General features: G+C 50.3%; 2 protein-coding genes across 7 annotated transcripts in view; one reads left to right on the top strand and one right to left on the bottom strand.

Moving 5' to 3' along the window:
* LOC139256190 (splicing factor U2AF 65 kDa subunit) overlaps positions 1–19,571 on the bottom strand; it is a 62,825-nt gene extending 43,254 nt beyond the window's left edge. The window contains exon 1 of one of the 3 annotated variants that reach the window (XM_070874139.1): positions 19,339–19,571. In XM_070874139.1, the coding sequence (XP_070730240.1) occupies positions 19,339–19,387 (49 nt within the window). In that variant the 5' untranslated portion in view covers positions 19,388–19,571. The remainder of the gene's footprint in view (positions 1–19,338) is intronic. The other 2 variants (XM_070874137.1, XM_070874138.1) reach the window with 2 other exon arrangements.
* Positions 19,344–24,747, top strand: part of isoc2 (isochorismatase domain containing 2) — a 27,314-nt gene continuing 21,910 nt past the window's right edge. Inside the window, exon 1 of one of the 4 annotated variants that reach the window (XM_070874141.1) lies at positions 19,344–19,393. The gene's annotated coding sequence lies outside the window, so the exon portion shown is untranslated. Of the gene's footprint in view, positions 19,394–19,911; positions 19,933–20,179; positions 20,343–24,747 lie in introns of those variants that run through there. The other 3 variants (XM_070874142.1, XM_070874143.1, XM_070874140.1) reach the window with 3 other exon arrangements.

The following is a 24,747-nucleotide window of genomic DNA, read 5'->3' as shown; positions in this document are numbered from 1 at the left end:
ATTCCCCCAGTGTGTGACTATTTGCACTAACTCCCCCAGTGTGTGTGTGTGTGTGACTATTTGCACTAACTCCCCCAGTGTGTGTGTGACTATTTGCACTAATTCCCCCAGTGTGTGACTAATTGCACTAATTCCCCAGTGTGACTATTTGCACTAATTCCCCCAGTGTGTGACTATTTGCACTAACTCCCCCAGTGTGTGTGTGTCTATTTGCACTAATTCCCCGTGTGTGACTATTTGCACTAATTCCCCCAGTGTGTGACTATTTGCACTAATTCCCCCAGTGTGACTATTTGCACTAATTCCCCCAGTGTGAGACTATTTGCACTAATTCCCCCAGTGTGTGACTATTTGCACTAATTCCCCCAGTATGTGACTATTTGCACTAACTCCCCCAGTGTGTGTGTGTGACTATTTGCACTAACTCCCCCAGTGTGTGTGTGTGTGTGACTATTTGCACTAACTCCCCCAGTGTGTGTGTGACTTTTTGCACTAACTCCCCCAGTGTGTGACTATTTGCACTAAATCCCCCAGTGTGTGTGACTATTTGCACTAAATCCCCCAGTGTGTGTGACTATTTGCACTAACTCCCCCAGTGTGTGTGTGACTATTTGCACTAATTCCCCCAGTGTGTGACTATTTGCACTAACTCCCCCAGTGTGTGTGTGACTATTTGCACTAATTCCCCCAGTGTGTGACTATGTGCACTAATTCCCCCAGTGTGTGACTATGTGCACTAATTCCCCCAGTGTGACAATTTGCACTAATTTCCCCAGTGTGACTATTTGCACTAATTCCCCGTGTGTGACTATTTGCACTAACTCCCCCAGTGTGTGTGACTATTTGCTCGAACTCCCCCAGTGTGTGTGTGTGTGTGTGTGTGTGTGTGTGTGACTATTTGCACTAACTCCCCCAGTGTGTGACTATTTGCACTAATTCCCCCAGTGTGTGACTATTTGCACTAATTCCCCCAGTGTGTGACTATTTGCACTAATTCCCCCAGTGTGTGACTATTTGCACTAATTCCCCCAGTATGTGACTATTTGCACTAACTCCCCCAGTGTGTGTGTGTGACTATTTGCACTAACTCCCCCAGTGTGTGTGTGTGTGTGTGACTATTTGCATTAACTCCCCGTGTGTGTGTGACTATTTGCACTAACTCCCCCAGTGTGTGACTATTTGCTCGAACTCCCCCAGTGTGTGTGTGTGTGTGTGTGACTATTTGCACTAACTCCCCCAGTGTGTGTGACTATTTGCACTAATTCCCCCAGTGTGTGACTATTTGCACTAATTCCCCCAGTGTGTGACTATTTGCACTAACTCCCCCAGTGTGTGACTATTTGCACTAACTCCCCCAGTGTGTGTGTGACTATTTGCACTAATTCCCCGTGTGTGACTATTTGCACTAATTCCCCCAGTGTGTGACTATTTGCACTAATTCCCCCAGTGTGTGACTATTTGCACTAATTCCCCCAGTGTGTGACTATTTGCACTAATTCCCCCAGTGTGTGAGTGTGTGACTATTTACACTAACTTTCCCAGTGTGTGTGTGTGTGTGTGTGTGTGTGTGTGTGACTATTTGCACTAACTCCCCCAGTGTGTGTGTGACTATTTGCACTAACTCCCCCAGTGTGTGTGACTATTTGCACTAACTCCCCCAGTGTGTGTGACTATTTGCACTAACTCCCCCAGTGTGTGTGTGACTATTTGCACAAATTCTCCCAGTGTGTGACTATTTGCACAAATTCTCCCAGTGTGTGACTATTTGCACTAATTCCCCCAGTGTGTGTGACTATTTGCACTAACTCCCCCAGTGTGTGTGACTATTTGCTCGAACTCCCCCAGTGTGTGTGTGTGTGTGTGACTATTTGCACTAACTCCCCCAGTGTGTGTGACTATTTGCACTAATTCACCCAGTGTGTGACTATTTGCACTAATTCCCCCAGTGTGTGACTATTTGCACTAACTCCCCCAGTGTGTGACTATTTGCACTAACTCCCCCAGTGTGTGTGTGACTATTTGCACTAACTCCCCCAGTGTGTGTGACTATTTGCACTAACTCCCCCAGTGTGTGTGACTATTTGCACTAACTCCCCCAGTGTGTGTGTGACTATTTGCACTAATTCTCCCAGTGTGTGACTATTTGCACTAATTCCCCCAGTGTGTGTGACTATTTGCACTAACTCCCCCAGTGTGTGACTATTTGCACTAATTCCCCCAGTGTGTGACTATTTGCACTAACTCCCCCAGTGTGTGTGACTATTTGCACTAACTCCCCCAGTGTGTGACTATTTGCACTAATTCCCCCAGTGTGTGACTATTTGCACTAACTCCCCCAGTGTGTGTGTGACTATTTGCACCAACTCCCCCAGTGTGTGTGTGACTATTTGCACCAACTCCCCCAGTGTGTGTGTGTGTGACTATTTGCACTAACTCCCCCAGTGTGTGTGTGTGACTATTTGCACTAACTCCCCCAGTGTGTGTGTGTGTGACTATTTGCACTAACTCCCCCAGTGTGTGTGTGTGACTATTTGCACTAACCCCCCCAGTGTGTGTGTGTGACTATTTGCACTAACTCCCCCAGTGTGTGTGTGTGACTATTTGCACTAACTCCCCCAGTGTGTGTGTGTGACTATTTGCACCAACTCCCCCAGTGTGTGTGTGTGTGACTATTTGCACTAATTCCCCCAGTGTGTGACGATTTGCACTAATTCCCCCAGTTTGACTATTTGCACTAACTCCCCCAGTGTGTGACTATTTGCACTAATTCCCCCAGTGTGTGACTATTTGCACTAATTCCCCCAGTATGTGACTATTTGCACTAACTCCCCCAGTGTGTGTGGGTGACTATTTGCACTAACTCCCCCAGTGTGTGTGTGTGTGTGTGTGACTATTTGCACTAACTCCCCGTGTGTGTGTGACTATTTGCACTAACTCCCCCAGTGTGTGACTATTTGCTCGAACTCCCCCAGTGTGTGTGTGTGTGTGTGACTATTTGCACTAACTCCCCCAGTGTGTGTGACTATTTGCACTAATTCCCCCAGTGTGTGACTATTTGCACTAATTCCCCCAGTGTGTGACTATTTGCACTAACTCCCCCAGTGTGTGACTATTTGCACTAACTCCCCCAGTGTGTGTGTGACTATTTGCACTAATTCCCCCAGTGTGTGACTATTTGCACTAATTCCCCCAGTGTGTGACTATTTGCACTAATTCCCCCAGTGTGTGACTATTTGCACTAATTCCCCCAGTGTGTGAGTGTGTGACTATTTACACTAACTTTCCCAGTGTGTGTGTGTGTGTGTGTGTGTGTGTGTGTGTGACTATTTGCACTAACTCCCCCAGTGCGTGTGTGACTATTTGCACTAACTCCCCCAGTGTGTGTGACTATTTGCACTAACTCCCCCAGTGTGTGTGACTATTTGCACTAACTCCCCCAGTGTGTGTGTGACTATTTGCACTAATTCTCCCAGTGTGTGTGACTATTTGCACTAATTCCCCCAGTGTGCGTGACTATTTGCACTAACTCCCCCAGTGTGCGTGACAGACTATTTGCACTAACTCCCCCAGTGTGTGACTATTTGCACTAAATCCCCCAGTGTGTGTGACTATTTGCACTAACTCCCCCAGTGTGTGTGACTATTTGCACTAACTCCCCCAGTGTGTGTGACTATTTGCACTAACTCCCCCAGTGTGTGTGACTATGTGCATTAATTCCCCCAGTGTGTGACTATGTGCACTAATTCCCCCAGTGTGTGACTATGTGCACTAATTCCCCCAGTGTGTGACTATGTGCACTAATTCCCCCAGTGTGTGACTATGTGCACTAATTCCCCGTGTGTGTGTGACTATTTGCACTAACTCCCAGTGTGTGTGTGACTATTTGCACGAACTCCCCCAGTGTGTGTGACTATTTGCACTAACTCCCCCAGTGTGTGTGACTATTTGCACTAACTCCCCCAGTGTGTGTGTGTGTGTGTGACTATTTGCACTGATTCCCCCAGTGTGTGACTATTTGCACTAACTCCCCCAGTGTGTGTGACTATTTGCACTAATTCCCCCAGTGTGTGACTATTTGCACTAACTCCCCCAGTGTGTGTGTGTGTGTGACTATTTGCACTAACTCCCCCAGTGTGTGTGTGACTATTTGCACTAATTCCCCCAGTGTGTGACTAATTGCACTAATTCCCCAGTGTGACTATTTGCACTAATTCCCCCAGTGTGTGACTATTTGCACTAACTCCCCCAGTGTGTGTGTGTCTATTTGCACTAATTCCCCGTGTGTGACTATTTGCACTAATTCCCCCAGTGTGTGACTATTTGCACTAATTCCCCCAGTGTGACTATTTGCACTAATTCCCCCAGTGTGAGACTATTTGCACTAATTCCCCCAGTGTGTGACTATTTGCACTAATTCCCCCAGTATGTGACTATTTGCACTAACTCCCCCAGTGTGTGTGTGTGACTATTTGCACTAACTCCCCCAGTGTGTGTGTGTGTGTGACTATTTGCACTAACTCCCCCAGTGTGTGTGTGACTTTTTGCACTAACTCCCCCAGTGTGTGACTATTTGCACTAAATCCCCCAGTGTGTGTGACTATTTGCACTAAATCCCCCAGTGTGTGTGACTATTTGCACTAACTCCCCCAGTGTGTGTGTGACTATTTGCACTAATTCCCCCAGTGTGTGACTATTTGCACTAACTCCCCCAGTGTGTGTGTGACTATTTGCACTAATTCCCCCAGTGTGTGACTATGTGCACTAATTCCCCCAGTGTGTGACTATGTGCACTAATTCCCCCAGTGTGACAATTTGCACTAATTTCCCCAGTGTGACTATTTGCACTAATTCCCCGTGTGTGACTATTTGCACTAACTCCCCCAGTGTGTGTGACTATTTGCTCGAACTCCCCCAGTGTGTGTGTGTGTGTGTGTGTGTGTGTGTGTGTGACTATTTGCACTAACTCCCCCAGTGTGTGACTATTTGCACTAATTCCCCCAGTGTGTGACTATTTGCACTAATTCCCCCAGTGTGTGACTATTTGCACTAATTCCCCCAGTGTGTGACTATTTGCACTAATTCCCCCAGTATGTGACTATTTGCACTAACTCCCCCAGTGTGTGTGTGTGACTATTTGCACTAACTCCCCCAGTGTGTGTGTGTGTGTGTGACTATTTGCATTAACTCCCCGTGTGTGTGTGACTATTTGCACTAACTCCCCCAGTGTGTGACTATTTGCTCGAACTCCCCCAGTGTGTGTGTGTGTGTGTGTGACTATTTGCACTAACTCCCCCAGTGTGTGTGACTATTTGCACTAATTCCCCCAGTGTGTGACTATTTGCACTAATTCCCCCAGTGTGTGACTATTTGCACTAACTCCCCCAGTGTGTGACTATTTGCACTAACTCCCCCAGTGTGTGTGTGACTATTTGCACTAATTCCCCGTGTGTGACTATTTGCACTAATTCCCCCAGTGTGTGACTATTTGCACTAATTCCCCCAGTGTGTGACTATTTGCACTAATTCCCCCAGTGTGTGACTATTTGCACTAATTCCCCCAGTGTGTGAGTGTGTGACTATTTACACTAACTTTCCCAGTGTGTGTGTGTGTGTGTGTGTGTGTGTGTGTGACTATTTGCACTAACTCCCCCAGTGTGTGTGTGACTATTTGCACTAACTCCCCCAGTGTGTGTGACTATTTGCACTAACTCCCCCAGTGTGTGTGACTATTTGCACTAACTCCCCCAGTGTGTGTGTGACTATTTGCACAAATTCTCCCAGTGTGTGACTATTTGCACAAATTCTCCCAGTGTGTGACTATTTGCACTAACTCCCCCAGTGTGTGACTATTTGCACTAATTCCCCCAGTGTGTGACTATGTGCACTAATTCCCCCAGTGTGTGACTATGTGCACTAATTCCCCCAGTGTGACAATTTGCACTAATTTCCCCAGTGTGACTATTTGCACTAATTCCCCGTGTGTGACTATTTGCACTAACTCCCCCAGTGTGTGTGACTATTTGCTCGAACTCCCCCAGTGTGTGTGTGTGTGTGTGACTATTTGCACTAACTCCCCCAGTGTGTGTGACTATTTGCACTAATTCCCCCAGTGTGTGACTATTTGCACTAATTCCCCCAGTGTGTGACTATTTGCACTAACTCCCCCAGTGTGTGACTATTTGCACTAACTCCCCCAGTGTGTGTGTGACTATTTGCACTAACTCCCCCAGTGTGTGTGACTATTTGCACTAACTCCCCCAGTGTGTGTGACTATTTGCACTAACTCCCCCAGTGTGTGTGTGACTATTTGCACTAATTCTCCCAGTGTGTGACTATTTGCACTAATTCCCCCAGTGTGTGTGACTATTTGCACTAACTCCCCCAGTGTGTGACTATTTGCACTAATTCCCCCAGTGTGTGACTATTTGCACTAACTCCCCCAGTGTGTGTGTGACTATTTGCACCAACTCCCCCAGTGTGTGTGTGACTATTTGCACCAACTCCCCCAGTGTGTGTGTGTGTGACTATTTGCACTAACTCCCCCAGTGTGTGTGTGTGACTATTTGCACTAACTCCCCCAGTGTGTGTGTGTGTGACTATTTGCACTAACTCCCCCAGTGTGTGTGTGTGACTATTTGCACTAACCCCCCCAGTGTGTGTGTGTGTCTATTTGCACTAACCCCCCCAGTGTGTGTGTGTGTGTCTATTTGCACTAACCCCCCCAGTGTGTGTGTGTGTGTGTGTGTGTGTGTTTGTGACTATTTGCACTCACTCCCCCAGTGTGTGTGTGTGACTATTTGCACTAATTCGCCCAGTGTGTGACTATTCACACTAATTCCCCCAGTGTGTGACTATTTGCACTAACTCCCCCAGTGTGCGTGACTATTTGCACTAACTCCCCCAGTGTGTGTGTGTGACTATTTGCACTAACTCCCCCAGTGTGTGTGTGTGACTATTTGCACTAACTCCCCCAGTGTGTGTGTGTGACTATTTGCACTAAATCCCCCAGTGTGTGTGACTATTTGCACTAACTCCCCCAGTGTGTGTGACTATTTGCACTAACTCCCCCAGTGTGTGTGACTATTTGCACTAACTCCCCCAGTGTGTGTGACTATTTGCACTAATTCCCCCAGTGTGTGACTATTTGCACTAACTCCCCCAGTGTGTGTGTGACTATTTGCACCAACTCCCCCAGTGTGTGTGTGTGACTATTTGCACTAACTCCCCCAGTGTGTGTGTGTGACTATTTGCACTATCTCCCCCAGTGTGTGTGTGTGACTATTTGCACTAACTCCCCCAGTGTGTGTGTGTGACTATTTGCACTAACTCCCCCAGTGTGTGTGACTATTTGCACTAACCCCCCCAGTGTGTGTGTTTGTGACTATTTGCACTCACTCCCCCAGTGTGTGTGTGTGACTATTTGCACTAATTCCCCCAGTGTGTGACTATTTGCACTAATTCCCCCAGTGTGTGACTATTTGCACTAACTCCCCCAGTGTGTGTGTGTGTGACTATTTGCACTAATTCGCCCAGTGTGTGACTATTCGCACTAATTCCCCCAGTGTGTGACTATTCGCACTTATTCCCCCAGTGTGTGACTATTTGCACTAACTCCCCCAGTGTGCGTGACTATTTGCACTAACTCCCCCAGTGTGTGTGTGTGACTATTTGCACTAACTCCCCCAGTGTGTGTGTGACTATTTGCACTAACTCCCCCAGTGTGTGACTATTTGCACTAACTCCCCCAGTGTGTGTGACTATTTGCACTAACTCCCCCAGTGTGTGTGACTATTTGCACTAATTCTCCCAGTGTGTGACTATTTGCACTAATTCCCCCAGTGTGTGTGACTATTTGCACTAACTCCCCCAGTGTGTGTGACTATTTGCACTAATTCTCCCAGTGTGTGACTATTTGCACTAACTCCCCCAGTGTGTGTGAGTATGTGACTATTTACACTAACTCCCCCCAGTGTGTGTGTGTGTGACTATTTGCACTAACTCCCCCAGTGTGTGTGTGACTATTTGCACTAACTCCCCCAGTGTGTGACTATTTGCACTAACTCCCCCAGTGTGTGTGACTATTTGCACTAACTCCCCCAGTGTGTGTGACTATTTGCACTAATTCTCCCAGTGTGTGACTATTTGCACTAACTCCCCCAGTGTGTGTGACTATTTGCACTAATTCTCCCAGTGTGTGACTATTTGCACTAATTCCCCCAGTGTGTGTGACTATTTGCACTAACTCCCCCAGTGTGTGTGACTATTTGCACTAATTCCCCCAGTGTGTGACTATTTGCACTAACTCCCCCAGTGTGTGTGTGACTATTTGCACCAACTCCCCCAGTGTGTGTGTGTGTGTGACTATTTGCACTAACTCCCCCAGTGTGTGTGTGTGACTATTTGCACTAACTCCCCCAGTGTGTGTGTGTGTGACTATTTGCACTAACTCCCCCAGTGTGTGTGTGTGACTATTTGCACTAACTCCCCCAGTGTGTGTGACTATTTGCACTCACTCCCCCAGTGTGTGTGTGTGACTATTTGCACTAATTCCCCCAGTGTGTGACTATTTGCACTAATTCCCCCAGTGTGTGACTATTTGCACTGACTCCCCCAGTGTGTGTGTGTGTGACTATTTGCACTAATTCGCCCAGTGTGTGACTATTCGCACTAATTCCCCCAGTGTGTGACTATTTGCACTAACTCCCCCAGTGTGCGTGACTATTTGCACTAACTCCCCCAGTGTGTGTGTGTGACTATTTGCACTAACTCCCCCAGTGTGTGTGTGTGACTATTTGCACTAACTCCCCCAGTGTGTGACTATTTGCACTAAATCCCCCAGTGTGTGTGACTATTTGCACTAAATCCCCCAGTGTGTGTGACTATTTGCACTAACTCCCCCAGTGTGTGTGTGACTATTTGCACTAATTCCCCCAGTGTGTGACTATTTGCACTAACTCCCCCAGTGTGTGTGTGACTATTTGCACTAATTCCCCGTGTGTGACTATTTGCACTAATTCCCCCAGTGTGTGACGATTTGCACTAATTCCCCCAGTTTGACTATTTGCACTAACTCCCCCAGTGTGACTATTTGCACTAACTCCCCCAGTGTGTGTGTGTGTGTGTGACTATTTGCACTAATTCCCCCAGTGTGTGACTATTTGCACTAATTCCCCCAGTATGTGACTATTTGCACTAACTCCCCCAGTGTGTGTGTGTGTGAGACTATTTGCACTAACTCCCCCAGTGTGTGTGTGTGTGTGACTATTTGCACTAACTCCCCCAGTGTGTGTGACTTTTTGCACTAACTCCCCCAGTGTGTGACTATTTGCACTAATTCCCCCAGTGTGTGACTATGTGCACTAATTCCCCCAGTGTGTGACTATTTGCACTAATTTCCCCAGTGTGACTATTTGCACTAATTCCCCGTGTGTGTGTGTGACTATTTGCACTAACTCCCCCAGTGTGTGTGACTCTTTGCTCGAACTCCCCCAGTGTATGTGTGTGTGTGTGTGTGACTATTTGCACTAACTTCCCCAGTGTGTGTGTGACTATTTGCACTAATTCCCCCAGTGTGTGACTATTTGCACTAACTCCCCCAGTGTGTGACTATTTGCACTAACTCCCCCAGTGTGTGTGACTATTTGCACTAATTCCCCGTGTGTGACTATTTGCACTAATTCCCCCAGTGTGTGACTATTTGCACTAACTCACCCAGTGTGTGTGTGACTATCTGCACTAATTCCCCCAGTGTGACTATTTGCACTAATTCCCCCAGTGTGTGACTATTTGCACTAATTCCCCCAGTGTGACTATTTGCACTAATTCCCCCAGTGTGTGTGAGTGTGTGACTATTTACACCAACTCCCCCAGTGTGTGTGTGTGTGTGTGACTATTTGCACTAACTCCCCCAGTGTGTGTGACTATTTGCACTAACTCCCCCAGTGTGTGTGACTATTTGCACTAACTCTCCCAGTGTGTGTGACTATTTGCACTAAATCTCCCAGTGTGTGTGACTATTTGCACTAACTCCCCCAGTCTGTGTGACGATGTGCACTAATTCCCCGTGTGTGACTATGTGCACTAATTCCCCCAGTGTGTGACTATGTGCACTAATTCCCCCAGTCTGTGTGTGTGACTATTTGCACTAATTCTCCCAGTGTGAGACTATTTGCACTAATTCCCAATGTGTGACTATTTGCACTAATTCCCCCATTGTGTGACTGTTGGCACTAACTCCCCCAGTGTGTGTGTGTGACTATTTGCACTAATTCCTCCAGTGTGTGACTATTCGCACTAACTCCCCCAGTGTGTGTGTGACTATGTGCACTAATTCCCCCAGTGTGTGACTATTTGCACTAATTCTCCCAGTGTGTGTGTGACTATGTGCACTAATTCCCCCAGTGTGTGACTATTTGCACTAATTCTCCCAGTGTGTGACTATTTGCACTAATTCTACCAGTGTGTGTGACTATTTGCACTAACTCCCCCAGTGTGTGACTATTTGCACTAATTCCCCCAGTGTGTGACTATTTGCACTAATTCCCCACTGTGTGACTATTTGCACTAACTCCCCCAGTGTGTGTGTGACTATTTGCACTAATTCTCCCAGTGTGTGACTATTTGCACTAATTCCCCGTGTGTGACTGTTTGCACTAACTCCCCCAGTGTGTGTGTGTGTGTGTGTGACTATTTACACTAATTCCCCCAGTGTGTGTGACTATTTGCACTAATTCCCCCAGTGTGACTATTTGCACTAATTCCCCGTGTGTGTGTGACTATTTGCACTAATTCCCCGTGTGTGTGTGACTATTTGCACTAACTCCCCCAGTGTGTGTGTGTGACTATTTGCACTAACTCCCCCAGTGTGTGTGTGACTATTTGCACTAATTCTCCCAGTGTGTGACTGTTTGCACTAACTCCCCCAGTGTGTGTGTGTGTGTGTGTGTGACTATTTACACTAATTCCCCCAGTGTGTGTGACTATTTGCACTAACTCCCCCAGTGTGTGTGACTATTTGCACTAATTCCCCCAGTGTGTGACTATTTGCACTAATTCCCCCAGTGTGACTATTTGCACTAATTCCCCGTGTGTGTGTGACTATTGGCACTAATTCCCCGTGTGTGTGTGACTATTTGCACTAACTCCCCCAGTGTGTGTGTATGACTATTTGCACTAATTCCCCCAGTGTGTGACTATTTGCACTAACTCCCCCAGTGTGTGTGTGACAAGTTGCACCAACTCCCCCAGTGTGTGTGTGTGTGACTATTTGCACTAACTCCCCCAGTGTGTGTGTGTGACTATTTGCACTAACTCCCCCAGTGTGTGTGTGTGACTATTTGCACTAACTCCCCCAGTGTGTGTGTGACTTTTTGCACTAACTCCCCCAGTGTGTGACTATTTGCACTAATTCCCCCAGTGTGTGACTATGTGCACTAATTCCCCCAGTGTGTGACTATGTGCACTAATTCCCCCAGTGTGACAATTTGCACTAATTTCCCCAGTGTGACTATTTGCACTAATTCCCCGTGTGTGTGTGACTATTTGCACTAACTCCCCCAGTGTGTGTGACTATTTGCTCGAACTCCCCCAGTGTGTGTGTGTGTGTGTGTGTGTGTGACTATTTGCACTAACTCCCCCAGTGTGTGTGACTATTTGCACTAATTCCCCCAGTGTGTGACTATTTGCACTAATTCCCCCAGTGTGTGACTATTTGCACTAACTCCCCCAGTGTGTGACTATTTGCACTAACTCCCCCAGTGTGTGTGTGACTATTTGCACTAATTCCCCGTGTGTGACTATTTGCACTAATTCCCCCAGTGTGTGACTATTTGCACTAACTCACCCAGTGTGTGTGTGACTATTTGCACTAATTCCCCCAGTGTGTGACTATTTGCACTAATTCCCCCAGTGTGTGACTATTTGCACTAATTCCCCCAGTGTGACTATTTACACTAACTCCCCCAGTGTGAGTATGTGACTATTTACACTAACTCCCCCAATGTGTGTGTGACTATTTGCACTAACTCCCCCAGTGTGTGTGTGACTATTTGCACTAACTCCCCCAGTGTGTGTGACTATTTGCACTAACTCCCCCAGTGTGTGTGACTATTTGCACTAACTCCCCCAGTGTGTGTGTGACTATTTGCACTAATTCTCCCAGTGTGTGACTATTTGCACTAATTCCCCCAGTGTGTGTGACTATTTGCACTAACTCCCCCAGTGTGTGTGACTATTTGCACTAATTTCCCCAGTGTGTGACTATTTGCACTAACTCCCCCAGTGTGTGTGTGACTATTTGCACTAACTCCCCCAGTGTGTGTGTGTGACTATTTGCACTAACTCCCCCAGTGTGTGTGTGTGACTATTTGCACTAACTCCCCCAGTGTGTGTGTGTGTGACTATTTGCACTAACCCCCCCAGTGTGTGTGTGTGAACTATTTGCACTAATTCCCCCAGTGTGTGACTATTTGCACTAATTCCCCCAGTGTGTGACTATTTGCACTAACTCCCCCAGTGTGTGTGTGTGACTATTTGCACTAATTCGCCCAGTGTGTGACTATTCGCACTAATTCCCCCAGTGTGTGACTATTTGCACTAACTCCCCCAGTGTGCGTGACTATTTGCACTAACTCCCCCAGTGTGTGTGTGTGACTATTTACACTAACTCCCCCAGTGTGTGTGTGTGTGTGACTATTTGCACTAACTCCCCCAGTGTGTGTGACTATTTGCACTAACTCCCCCAGTGTGTGTGTGACTATTTGCACTAATTCTCCCAGTGTGTGACTATTTGCACTAATTCCCCCAGTGTGTGTGACTATTTGCACTAACTCCCCCAGTGTGTGTGACTATTTGCACTAATTCCCCCAGTGTGTGACTATTTGCACGAACTCCCCCAGTGTGTGTGTGACTATTTGCACCAACTCCCCCAGTATGTGACTATTTGCACTAACTCCCCCAGTGTGTGTGTGTGACTATTTGCACTAACTCCCCCAGTGTGTGTGTGTGTGTGACTATTTGCACTAACTCCCCCAGTGTGTGTGTGTGACTATTTGCACTAACTCCCCCAGTGTGTGTGTGTGACTATTTGCACCAACTCCCCCAGTGTGTGACTATTTGCACTAAATCCCCCAGTGTGTGTGACTATTTGCACTAACTCCCCCAGTGTGTGTGACTATTTGCACTAATTCCCCCAGTGTGTGACTATTTGCACTAACTCACCCAGTGTGTGTGACTATTTGCACTAATTCCCCCAGTGTGTGACTATTTGCACTAATTCCCCCAGTGTGTGACTATTTGCACTAATTCCCCCAGTGTGTGACTATTTGCACTAATTCCCCCAGTGTGTGACTATTTGCACTAATTCCCCCAGTGTGTGACTATTTGCACTAATTCCCCCAGTGTGTGACTATTTGCACTATCTCCCCCAGTGTGTGACTATTTGCACTAACTCCCCCAGTGTGTGACTATTTGCACTAACTCCCCCAGTGTGTATGTGACTATTTGCACTAATTCCTCGTGTGTGACTATTTGCACTAATTCCCCCAGTGTGACTATTTGCACTAACTCACCCAGTGTGTGTGTGACTATTTGCACTAATTCCCCCAGTGTGTGACTATTTGCACTAATTCCCCCAGTGTGTGACTATTTGCACTAATTCCCCCAGTGTGTGACTATTTGCACTAACTCCCCCAGTGTGCGTGACTATTTGCACTAACTCCCCCAGTGTGTGTGTGACTATTTGCACTAACTCCCCCAGTGTGTGACTATTTGCACTAAATCCCCCAGTGTGTGTGACTATTTGCACTAACTCCCCCAGTGTGTGTGACTATTTGCACTAACTCCCCCAGTGTGTGTGTGACTATTTGCACTAATTCCCCGTGTGTGACTATTTGCACTAACTCCCCCAGTGTGTGTGTGACTATTTGCACTAACTCCCCCAGTGTGTGACTATTTGCACTAAATCTCCCAGTGTGTGTGACTATTTGCACTAACTCCCCCAGTGTGTGTGACTATTTGCACTAACTCCCCCAGTGTGTGTGACTATTTGCACTAACTCCCCCAGTGTGTGACGATTTGCACTAACTCCCCCAGTGTGTGACGATTTGCACTAACTCCCCCAGTGTGTGTGTGTGACTATTTGCACTAATTCCCCGTGTGTGACTATTTGCACTAATTCCCCCAGTGTGTGACTATTTGCACTAACTCACCCAGTGTGTGTGTGACTATTTGCACTAATTCCCCCAGTGTGACTATTTGCACTAATTCCCCCAGTGTGTGACTATTTGCACTAATTCCCCCAGTGTGTGACTATTTGCACTAACTCCCCCAGTGTGTGTGAGTATGTGACTATTTACACTAACTCCCCCAGTGTGTGTGTGTGTGTGACTATTTGCACTAACTCCCCCAGTGTGTGCGTGTGTGTGTGACTATTTGCACTAACTCCCCCAGTGTGTGTGTGACTATTTGCACTAACTCCCCCAGTGTGTGTGACTATTTGCACTAACTCCCCCAGTGTTTGTGACTATTTGCACTAACTCCCCCAGTGTGTGTGACTATTTGCACTAATTCTCCCAGTGTGTGACTATTTGCACTAATTCCCCCAGTGTGTGTGACTATTTGCACTAACTCCCCCAGTGTGTGTGACTATTTGCACTAATTCCCCCAGTGTGTGACTATTTGCACTAACTCCCCCAGTGTGTGTGTGACTATTTGCACCAACTCCCCCAGTGTGTGTGTGTGTGACTATTTGCACTAACTCCCCCAGTGTGTGTGTGTGACTATTTGCACTAACTCCCCCAGTGTGTGTGTGTGACTATTTGCACTAACTCCCCCAGTGTGTGTGTGACTATATGCACTAACCCCCCCCCAGTGTGTGTGTGTGTGTGTGTGTGTGTGTGTTTGTGACTATTTGCACTCACTCCCCCAGTGTGTGTGTGTGACTATTTGCACTAATTCCCCCAGTGTGTGACTATTTGCACTAACTCCCCCAGTGTGTGTGTGTGGCTATTTGCACTAATTCGCCCAGTGTGTGACTATTCACACTAATTCCCCCAGTGTGTGACTATTTGCACTAACTCCCCCAGTGTGTGTGTGTGACTATTTGCACTAACTCCCCCAGTGTGTGACTATTTGCACTAAATCCCCCAGTGTGTGTGACTATTTGCACTAACTCCCCCAGTGTGTGTGACTATTTGCACTAACTCCCCCAGTGTGTGTGTGTGTGTGACTATTTGCACAAACTCCCCCAGTGTGTGTGTGACTATTTGCACAAACTCCCCGTGTGTGACTATTTGCACTAATTCCCCCAGTGTGTGACTATTTGCACTAATTCCCCCAGTTTGACTATTTGCACTAACTCACCCAGTGTGACTATTTGCACTAACTCCCCCAGTGTGTGTGTGTGTGACTATTTGCACTAATTCCCCCAGTGTGTGACTATTTGCACTAATTCCCCCAGTATGTGACTATTTGCACTAACTCCCCCAGTGTGTGTGTGTGACTATTTGCACTAACTCCCCCAGTGTGTGTGTGTGTGACTATTTGCACTAACTCCCCCAGTGTGTGTGTGACTTTTTGCACTAACTCCCCCAGTGTGTGACTATTTGCACTAATTCCCCCAGTGTGTGACTGTGCACTAATTCCCCCAGTGTGTGACTATTTGCACTAATTTCCCCAGTGTGACTATTTGCACTAATTCCCCGTGTGTGTGTGACTATTTGCTCGAACTCCCCCAGTGTGTGTGTGTGTGACTATTTGCACTAACTCCCCCAGTGTGTGTGTGACTATTTGCACTAATTCCCCCAGTGTGTGACTATTTGCACTAACTCCCCCAGTGTGTGACTATTTGCACTAACTCCCCCAGTGTGTGTGACTATTTGCACTAACTCCCCCAGTGTGTGTGACTATTTGCACTAACTCTCCCAGTGTGTGTGACTATTTGCACTAAATCTCCCAGTGTGTGTGACTATTTGCACTAACTCCCCCAGTCTGTGTGACGATGTGCACTAATTCCCCGTGTGTGACTATGTGCACTAATTTCCCCCAGTGTGTGACTATTTGCACTAATTCCCCCAGTGTGTGACTATTTGCACTAACTCACCCAGTGTGACTATTTGCACTAATTCCCCCAGTGTGTGTGAGTGTGTGACTATTTACACCAACTCCCCCAGTGTGTGTGTGTGTGTGTGACTATTTGCACTAACTCCCCCAGTGTGTGTGTGTGACTATTTGCACTAACTCCCCCAGTGTGACTATTTGCACTAATTCCCCCAGTGTGTGACTATTTGCACCAACTCCCCCAGTGTGTGACTATTTGCACTAACTCCCCCAGTGTGTGACTATTTGCACTAACTCCCCCAGTGTGTGTGTGACTATTTGCACTAATTCCCCCAGTGTGTGACTATTTGCACTAACTCCCCCAGTGTGTGTGTGACTATTTGCACTAACTCCCCCAGTGTGTGACTATTTGCACTAACTCCCCCAGTGTGTGTGTGACTATTTGCACTAACTCCCCCAGTGTGTGTGTGTGACTATTTGCACTAATTCCCCCAGTGTGTGTGTGACTATTTGCACTAACTCCCCCAGTGTGTGTGTGTGACTATTTGCACTAACTCCCCCAGTGTGACTATTTGCACTAATTCCCCCAGTGTGTGACTATTTGCACTAACTCCCCCAGTGTGTGACTATTTGCACTAACTCCCCCAGTGTGAGACTATTTGCACTAACTCCCCCAGTGTGTGACTATTTGCACTAACTCCCCCAGTGTGTGACTATTTGCACTAACTCCCCCAGTGTGTGTGACTATTTGCACTAACTCCCCCAGTGTGTGTGACTATTTGCACTAACTCCCCCAGTGTGTGTGTGTGACTATTTGCACTAACTCCCCCAGTGTGTGTGTGACTATTTGCACTAACTCCCCCAGTGTGTGTGTGACTATTTGCACTAACTCCCCCAGTGTGTGTGTGTGACTATTTGCACTAACTCCCCCAGTGTGTGTGTGACTATTTGCACTAACTCCCCCAGTGTGTGTGTGACTATTTGCACTAACTCCCCCAGTGTGTGTGTGTGACTATTTGCACTAACTCCCCCAGTGTGTGTGTGACTATTTGCACTAACTCCCCCAGTGTGTGTGACTATTTGCACTAACTCCCCCAGTGTGTGTGACTATTTGCACTAACTCCCCCAGTGTGTGAGACTATTTGCACTAACTCCCCCAGTGTGTGTGACTATTTGCACTAACTCCCCCAGTGTGTGTGTGTGTGACTATTTGCACTAACTCCCCCAGTGTGTGTGACTATTTGCACTAACTCCCCCAGTGTGTGTGACTATTTGCACTAACTCCCCCAGTGTGTGTGTGACTATTTGCACTAATTCCCCCAGTGTGTGACTATTTGCACTAACTCCCCCAGTGTGTGTGTGACTATTTGCACTAACTCCCCCAGTGTGTGACTATTTGCACTAACTCCCCCAGTGTGTGTGTGACTATTTGCACTAACTCCCCCAGTGTGTGTGTGTGTGACTATTTGCACTAATTCCCCCAGTGTGTGTGTGACTATTTGCACTAACTCCCCCAGTGTGTGTGTGTGACTATTTGCACTAACTCCCCCAGTGTGACTATTTGCACTAATTCCCCCAGTGTGTGACTATTTGCACTAACTCCCCCAGTGTGACTATTTGCACTAACTCCCCCAGTGTGAGACTATTTGCACTAACTCCCCCAGTGTGTGACTATTTGCACTAACTCCCCCAGTGTGTGACTATTTGCACTAACTCCCCCAGTGTGTGTTTGTGACTATTTGCACTAACTCCCCCAGTGTGTGACTATTTGCACTAACTCCCCCAGTGTGTGTGACTATTTGCACTAACTCCCCCAGTGTGTGTGTGTGACTATTTGCACTAACTCCCCCAGTGTGTGACTATTTGCACTAACTCCCCCAGTGTGTGACTATTTGCACTAACTCCCCCAGTGTGTGTGTGACTATTTGCACTAACTCCCCCAGTGTGTGAGACTATTTGCACGAACTCCCCCAGTGTGTGTGTGACTATTTGCACTAACTCCCCCAGTGTGTGTGTGACTATTTGCACTAACTCCCCCAGTGTGACTATTTGCACTAACTCCCCCAGTGTGTGACTATTTGCACTAACTCCCCCAGTGTGTGACTATTTGCACTAACTCCCCCAGTGTGTGTGTGTGACTATTTGCACTAACTCCCCCAGTGTGACTATTTGCACTAACTCCCCCAGTGTGTGAGACTATTTGCACGAACTCCCCCAGTGTGTGTGTGACTATTTGCACTAACTCCCCCAGTGTGTGTGTGACTATTTGCACTAACTCCCCCAGTGTGACTATTTGCACTAACTCCCCCAGTGTGTGACTATTTGCACTAACTCCCCCAGTGTGTGACTATTTGCACTAACTCCCCCAGTGTGTGTGTGTGACTATTTGCACTAACTCCCCCAGTGTGTGACTATTTGCACTAACTCCCCCAGTGTGTGACTATTTGCACTAATTCCCCCAGTGTGTGACTATTTGCACTAATTCCCCCAGTGTGACTATTTGCACTAACTCCCCCAGTGTGTGTGACTATTTGCACTAACTCCCCCAGTGTGTGTGACTATTTGCACTAACTCCCCCAGTGTGTGACTATTTGCACTAACTCCCCCAGTGTGTGACTATTTGCACTAATTCCCCCAGTGTGTGACTATTTGCACTAATTCCCCCAGTGTGTGACTATTTGCACTAACTCCCCCAGTGTGTGTGACTATTTGCACTAACTCCCCCAGTGTGTGTGACTATTTGCACTAACTCCCCCAGTGTGTGACTATTTGCACTAATTCCCCCAGTGTGTGACTATTTGCACTAATTCCCCCAGTGTGTGACTATTTGCACTAATTCCCCCAGTGTGTGACTATTTGCACTAACTCCCCCAGTGTGTGTGACTATTTGCACTAATTCCCCCCCCCCCCTAGTGCGAGCATGCGCAGTCAGCACCGCGCTATCTGCACGGTGTGACACACCCCACGTGACCCCCATTGTCTGAGCGCGCGGACCTCTCTCTCTCCCCCCCCCTTTTCGGAGGCACCACGTGGTCCCGTCCGCGGCTCCCACAGACAAAGGGCGAGACCACTGTGTGAGCGCCCGGGGGGGGGAGGGGGGTTTGGGGGTGTTCGAGAGTCCGCGCCCGGTGCGTCCAGCGGCGGCCTGACCCTAATCCCCCCCCCTCCTCCCCCCACAGTGGGCCCGCCCGCTCGCTGCTGCTCTCCCCGCGCGCGGGGCCCACTAGGCCCGGAAAAAAGCCTGGGCCTCGATTATTTTTCCCCGCAGCCGTCACCGCTCACCCTGCCGGTTCTCGTGCAGCTGCTTCTCGAACTCGTCGAACTCCGACATGGCGAGGTGTGTGTGTGTCTTTTTTTTATCCTTTTTATCTCTGTCGCGTTCTCCTTCTCTCTCTCTCTCTCTCTCTCTCTGCCGCCTTCTGCCGCCTTCCTTCCTTCCTTCCTCCACACACACGACCCGACCCCGACAGCTCCGCGCGGCAGCAGCAGCAGGAGGCGGGGGGAAGGGGGGGAGTCACCGATCTGCGCCTGCGTCACTTGGGAGGACTGGTGGTGGTGCGCCTGCGTCACTTGGGAGGACTGCTGGTGGTGTGCGCCTGCGTCACTTGGGAGGACTGCTGGTGGTGTGCGCCTGCGTCACTTGGGAGGACTGGTGGTGGTGCGCCTGCGTCACTTGGGAGGACTGCTGGTGGTGTGCGCCTGCGTCACTTGGGAGGACTGCTGGTGGTGGTGCGCCTCCCTCCCACACACGTCACTGGGGGTGGGGGGGGAAGGTGGGCCCATCTGCGCCTGCGTGAGGTGGGAGGACTCACAATCTGCGCCTGCGTGAGCTGGGAGGACTCACAATCTGCGTGAATTGGGAGGACTGACTCCCAGGTGAATTGGGAGGACTCACCATCTGCGCCTGCGTGAATTGGGAGGACTGACTACAGGGAAATTGGGAGGACTCACCATCTGCGCCTGCGTGCATTGGGAGGACTGACTCCCAGGTGAATTGAATTGGGGAGGACTGGACACCCCTCTGCGCCTGCGTGCATTGGGAGGACTCAGTGTGCGCGTGCGCGCGCGCGCTGACGTCGAATTGGGAGGACTGACTGGGACACATCTGCGCCTGCGTCGGGGTGGGAGGACTGAGTTTGTGCTGCTGCTGCACGGTGAAGTGGGAGGACTAGCCATCTGCGCTTGCGTAGGGTTGGGAGGACTGATGCTCTGCGCCTGCGTGGGGTTGGGAGGACTGATGCTCTGCGCCTGCGTGGGTTGGGAGGACTGGGAGAACGGCGGATCCGGTGAGTGATGATGGGGGCGGATCGAGCCGCTGCCGCCCCGGGGTGGGGGCAGAGAGAGAGAGAGAGAGGGCGGCGACGGGCGGAGGGGGGGGGGCAACCTCTCCGGTTGCTACGGGCGACCGAGCGCGGGCGGTGGAAGGGAGAAGGGAGAGGGATGAAACATGGCGCTGGCCCTTGGAGGACCAGCCGCGGCCGGCTGGGAGGACTCGGCAGTCGGCGCAGGCGCACTCCGCCCCGGCGGTTCGGCGCACGCGCACTGCAGCGGTGTGATTCAAAGGGGAGACAGGAGGAGGAGGGGGGGGGAGAAAAAACAAACAAGGAGCCGACTGCCGGCGGCAAGAATGGACGCGACTGCTCCCAGCTTGGGAGGACTGGCCCCTGGGAGGACTCCTGGCCATCAGGGCGGCCATTTTTGCAGCTTGGCCAACTTCCACATTTGGGGCTTTTGTTTCTTCTGCTCCCCCCGGGGAGGAGGGCAGAAGACGGGAAGACCCCCGATTGTCCGAGCGGCGGGGGCTGGGCCAACCGGCCGGATTGCAGCCGCCTCCGGCGCCTTTAACCCCCTCGGTGACCCCGATTCCGCATCGCCGGCCAAAAGGCGTCAAGTTGGCCGACCTCTGACCCCGGTTCACCTCTGGCCGCCCCCCCCCCCCCCAGCGCCCAATCTCGGTTGGCGACTGTTCCCACCTGCACCCCCCCCCTGTACTTTTTCCTTTGCCCTTCCCCCCCCCCCCCCCCCCCCCTCCCAAATTCTGGCCGCCTGGCAACTTTTTAGGAAGGACGTCCAAAAAAAAAACAAAAAAGATTTGCATTTATATAGCACCTGTCGCCACCCCGGCACTTCGCGGCCGATGAACCACTTGTGCGGTCGCTGTTGTAATGTGGGAAACGCCAATTCGCGCACAGCAAGATCCCACACACAGCGAATGTGATAATGACCCGGATTAATCTGTTTCAGTGATGTTGGTCGAGGGATAAATATTGGTCCCCAGGACACCGGGGAGAACTCCCCCCTGCTCTTCTTCCAAATAGTGGGCCCCGGGATCTTTTACGTCCGCCCGAGAGGGCAGACAGTGCGGCACTCCCTCAGTATTGCCCCTCCGACAGTGCGGTACTCCCTCAGTACTGCCCCTCCGACAGCACAGCGCTCCCTCAGTACGGCCCCTCCGACAACGCAGTACGGCCCCTCCGACAGCGCAGTACGGCGCTCCCTCAGTACTGCCCCTCCGACAGTGCGGTACTCCCTCAGTACCGCCCCTCCGACAGTGCGGTACTCCCTCAGTACTGCCCCTCCGACAGTGCGGCACTCCCTCAGTACTGCCCCTCTGACAGTACGGCACTCCCTCAGTACTGCCCCTCCGACAGCGCAGTACAGCACTCCCTCAGTACTGCCCCTCCGACAGCGCAGTACGGCACTCTCTCAGTACTGGCCCCGGGGAGTGTGGGCCTCGATTATGGCGCTCAAGTCCCTGGAGTGGGACTGGAACTCGCAAACCTCTGACTCAGAGCCGAACATGCTGCCCACTGAGCTACGATCTGTCAAAGCCTCCGTGAAGATTAGGGGGAAAACTGACCAGGATGGGTCCAAGGCTGAGGGACTTCAGTGACGGGGGAGAGACTGGAGCAGCTGGGGGTTTGGTTCTCCGTGGAGCAGAGAAGGTTAAGGGGAGATCTGATCGCGGTGTGCTGAATCGCGAGGGGTTGTGACAGAGTAAATCGGGAGAACCTGTTCCCAGGGGCAGGAGGTGGGGTGGGGGGTTAACCAGAGGGACACAGATTGACGATAATCGGCGATCGAACCAGAGGGCGAGGGTGGATGGGGGGAGAACGTTTTGACGCAGCGAGTTGTTGTGATCGGGAACGCGCTGCTTGAAAGCTCGGTGAGAGCAGGTTCAATCGGGACTTTCAAACGAGGGAATTGGATAAATACTCGACGGGGGAAATGTGTTGGGGCTGTGGGGGAACATAACATAGAAAATAGGTGCAGGAGTAGGCCATTGGGCCCTTCGAACCTTCCCCGCCATTGGGCCCTTCGAGCCTGCCCCCCGCCATTGGGCCCTTCGAGCCTGCCCCCCGCCATTGGGCCCTTCGAGCCTGCCCCCCGCCATTGGGCCCATCGAGCCTGCCCCCCGCCATTGGGCCCTTCGAACCTTCCCCGCCATTGGGCCCTTCGAGCCTGCCCCCCGCCATTGGGCCCTTCGAGCCTGCCCCCCGCCATTGGGCCCTTCGAGCCTGGCCCCCGCCATTGGGCTCTTCGAGCCTGGCCCCCGCCATTGGGCCCTTCGAGCCTGGCCCCCGCCATTGGGCCCTTCGAGCCTGGCCCCCGCCATTGGGCCCTTCGAGCCTGCCCCCCGCCATTGGGCTCTTCGAGCCTGGCCCCCGCCATTGGGCCCTTCGAGCCTGCCCCCCACCATTGGGCCCTTCGAGCCTGCCCCCCGCCATTGGGCTCTTCGAGCCTGGCCCCCGCCATTGGGCCCTTCGAGCCTGCCCCCCGCCATTGGGCCCTTCGAGCCTGCCCCACCGCCATTGGGCCCTTCGAGCCTGGCCCCCGCCATTGGGCCCTTCGAGCCTGCCCCCCGCCATTGGGCCCTTCGAGCCTGCCCCCCGCCAATGGGCCCTTCGAGCCTGCCCCCGCCATTGGGCCCTTCGAGCCTGCCCCACCATTGGGCCCTTCGAGCCTGCCCCCCGCCATTGGGCCCTTCGAGCCTGTCCCCCGCCATTGGGCCCTTCGAGCCTGTCCCCCGCCATTGGGCCCTTCGAGCCTGCCCCCCGCCATTGGGTCCTTCGAGCCTGTCCCCCGCCATTCGGCCCTTCGAGCCTGTCCCTCGCCATTCGGCCCTTCGAGCCTGCACCACCATTCAATAGGATCATGGCTGATCATTCCCTCAGTACCCCACTCCTGCCTTCTCTCCATACCCCCCTGATCCCTTTAGCCGTAAGGACCACATCTAACTCCCTTTTGAATATATCCAACGAACTGGCCCCCAACAACTTTCTGTGGTAGAGAATTCCACAGGTTCACAATTCTCTGGGTGAAGAAGTTTCTCCTCATCTCGGTCCTAAATGGCTTACCCCTTATCCTTAGACTGTGTGAGCCCCTGGTTCTGGACTTCCCCAACATCGGGAACATTCTTCCTGCATCTAACCTGTCCCGTCCCGTCAGAATTTTATATGTTTCTATGAGATCCCCTCTCATCCTTCTAAACTCCAGTGAATATAAGCCCAGTCGATCCAGTCTTTCTTCATATGTCAGTCCTGCCATCCCGGGAATCAGTCTGGTGAACCTTCGCTGCACTCCCTCAATAGCAAGAATGTCCTTCCTCAGATTAGGAGACCAAAACTGAACACAATATTCCAGGTGTGGCCTCACCAAGGCCCTGTACAACTGCAGTAAGACCTCCCTGCTCCTATACTCAAATCCTCTCGCTATGAAGGCCAACATGCCATTTGCCTTCTTCACCACCTGCTGTACCTGCATAGCCAACTTTCAATGACTGATGTCCCATGACACCCAGGTCTCATTGCACCTCCCCTTTTCCTAATCTGTCACCATTCAGATAATAATCTGCCTTCCTGTTTTTGCCCCCAAAGTGGGTAACCTCACATTTATCCACATTATACTGCATCTGCCATGTATTTGCCCCACTCACCTAACCTGTCCAAGTCACCCTGCAGCCTCTTAGCATCCTCCTCACAGCTCACACCGCCACCCAGCTTAGTGTCATCTGCAAACTTGGAGATATTACACTCAATTCCTTCGTCTAAATCATTAATGGATATTGTAAATAGCTGGGGTCCCAGCACTGAGCCCTGCGGCACCCCACTAGTCACTGCCTGCCGTTCTGAAAAGGACCCGTTTATCCCGACTCTCTGCTTCCTGTCTGCCAACCAGTTCTCTATCCCCGTCAGTACATTACCCCCAATACCATGTGCTTTAATTTTGCACACCAATCTCTCATGTGGGACCTTGTCAAAAGCCTTTTGAAAGTCCAAATACACCACATCCACTGGTTCTCCCTTGTCCACTCTACCAGTTACATCCTCAAAAAAAAGCTCTAGATTTCTCGAGCATGATTTCCCCTTTCATAAATCCACGCTGACTTGGACCGATCCCGTCACTGTTTTCCAAATGCGCTGCTATTTCATTCTTTACTAAGAGCGGTGGGAGCAGATTGAATCGGGACTTTCAAACGGGAGAATTGGGTAAATGCTCGAAGGGGGAGAAACGTGCCGGTGCTGTGGGGAGAGAGCAGGGGGCAGTGTGGGACTGACTGGGGTCGCTCTGTCGCAGTTCTGCCGCAGGCCCGATGAGGCAAATGGGCCTCCTCCTCAGTTGTCGGATTTGATGATTCCACACTCCGCTTTGAACAGAAGCTGTGTGAGAGAGACACAAACAGGCTGAAGT

The sequence above is a fragment of the Pristiophorus japonicus genome, unplaced genomic scaffold, assembly GCF_044704955.1.
Source record: "Pristiophorus japonicus isolate sPriJap1 unplaced genomic scaffold, sPriJap1.hap1 HAP1_SCAFFOLD_689, whole genome shotgun sequence".
NCBI lineage: Eukaryota > Metazoa > Chordata > Chondrichthyes > Pristiophoridae > Pristiophorus > Pristiophorus japonicus.
This window is presented reverse-complemented; position numbering and strand designations above follow the sequence as displayed.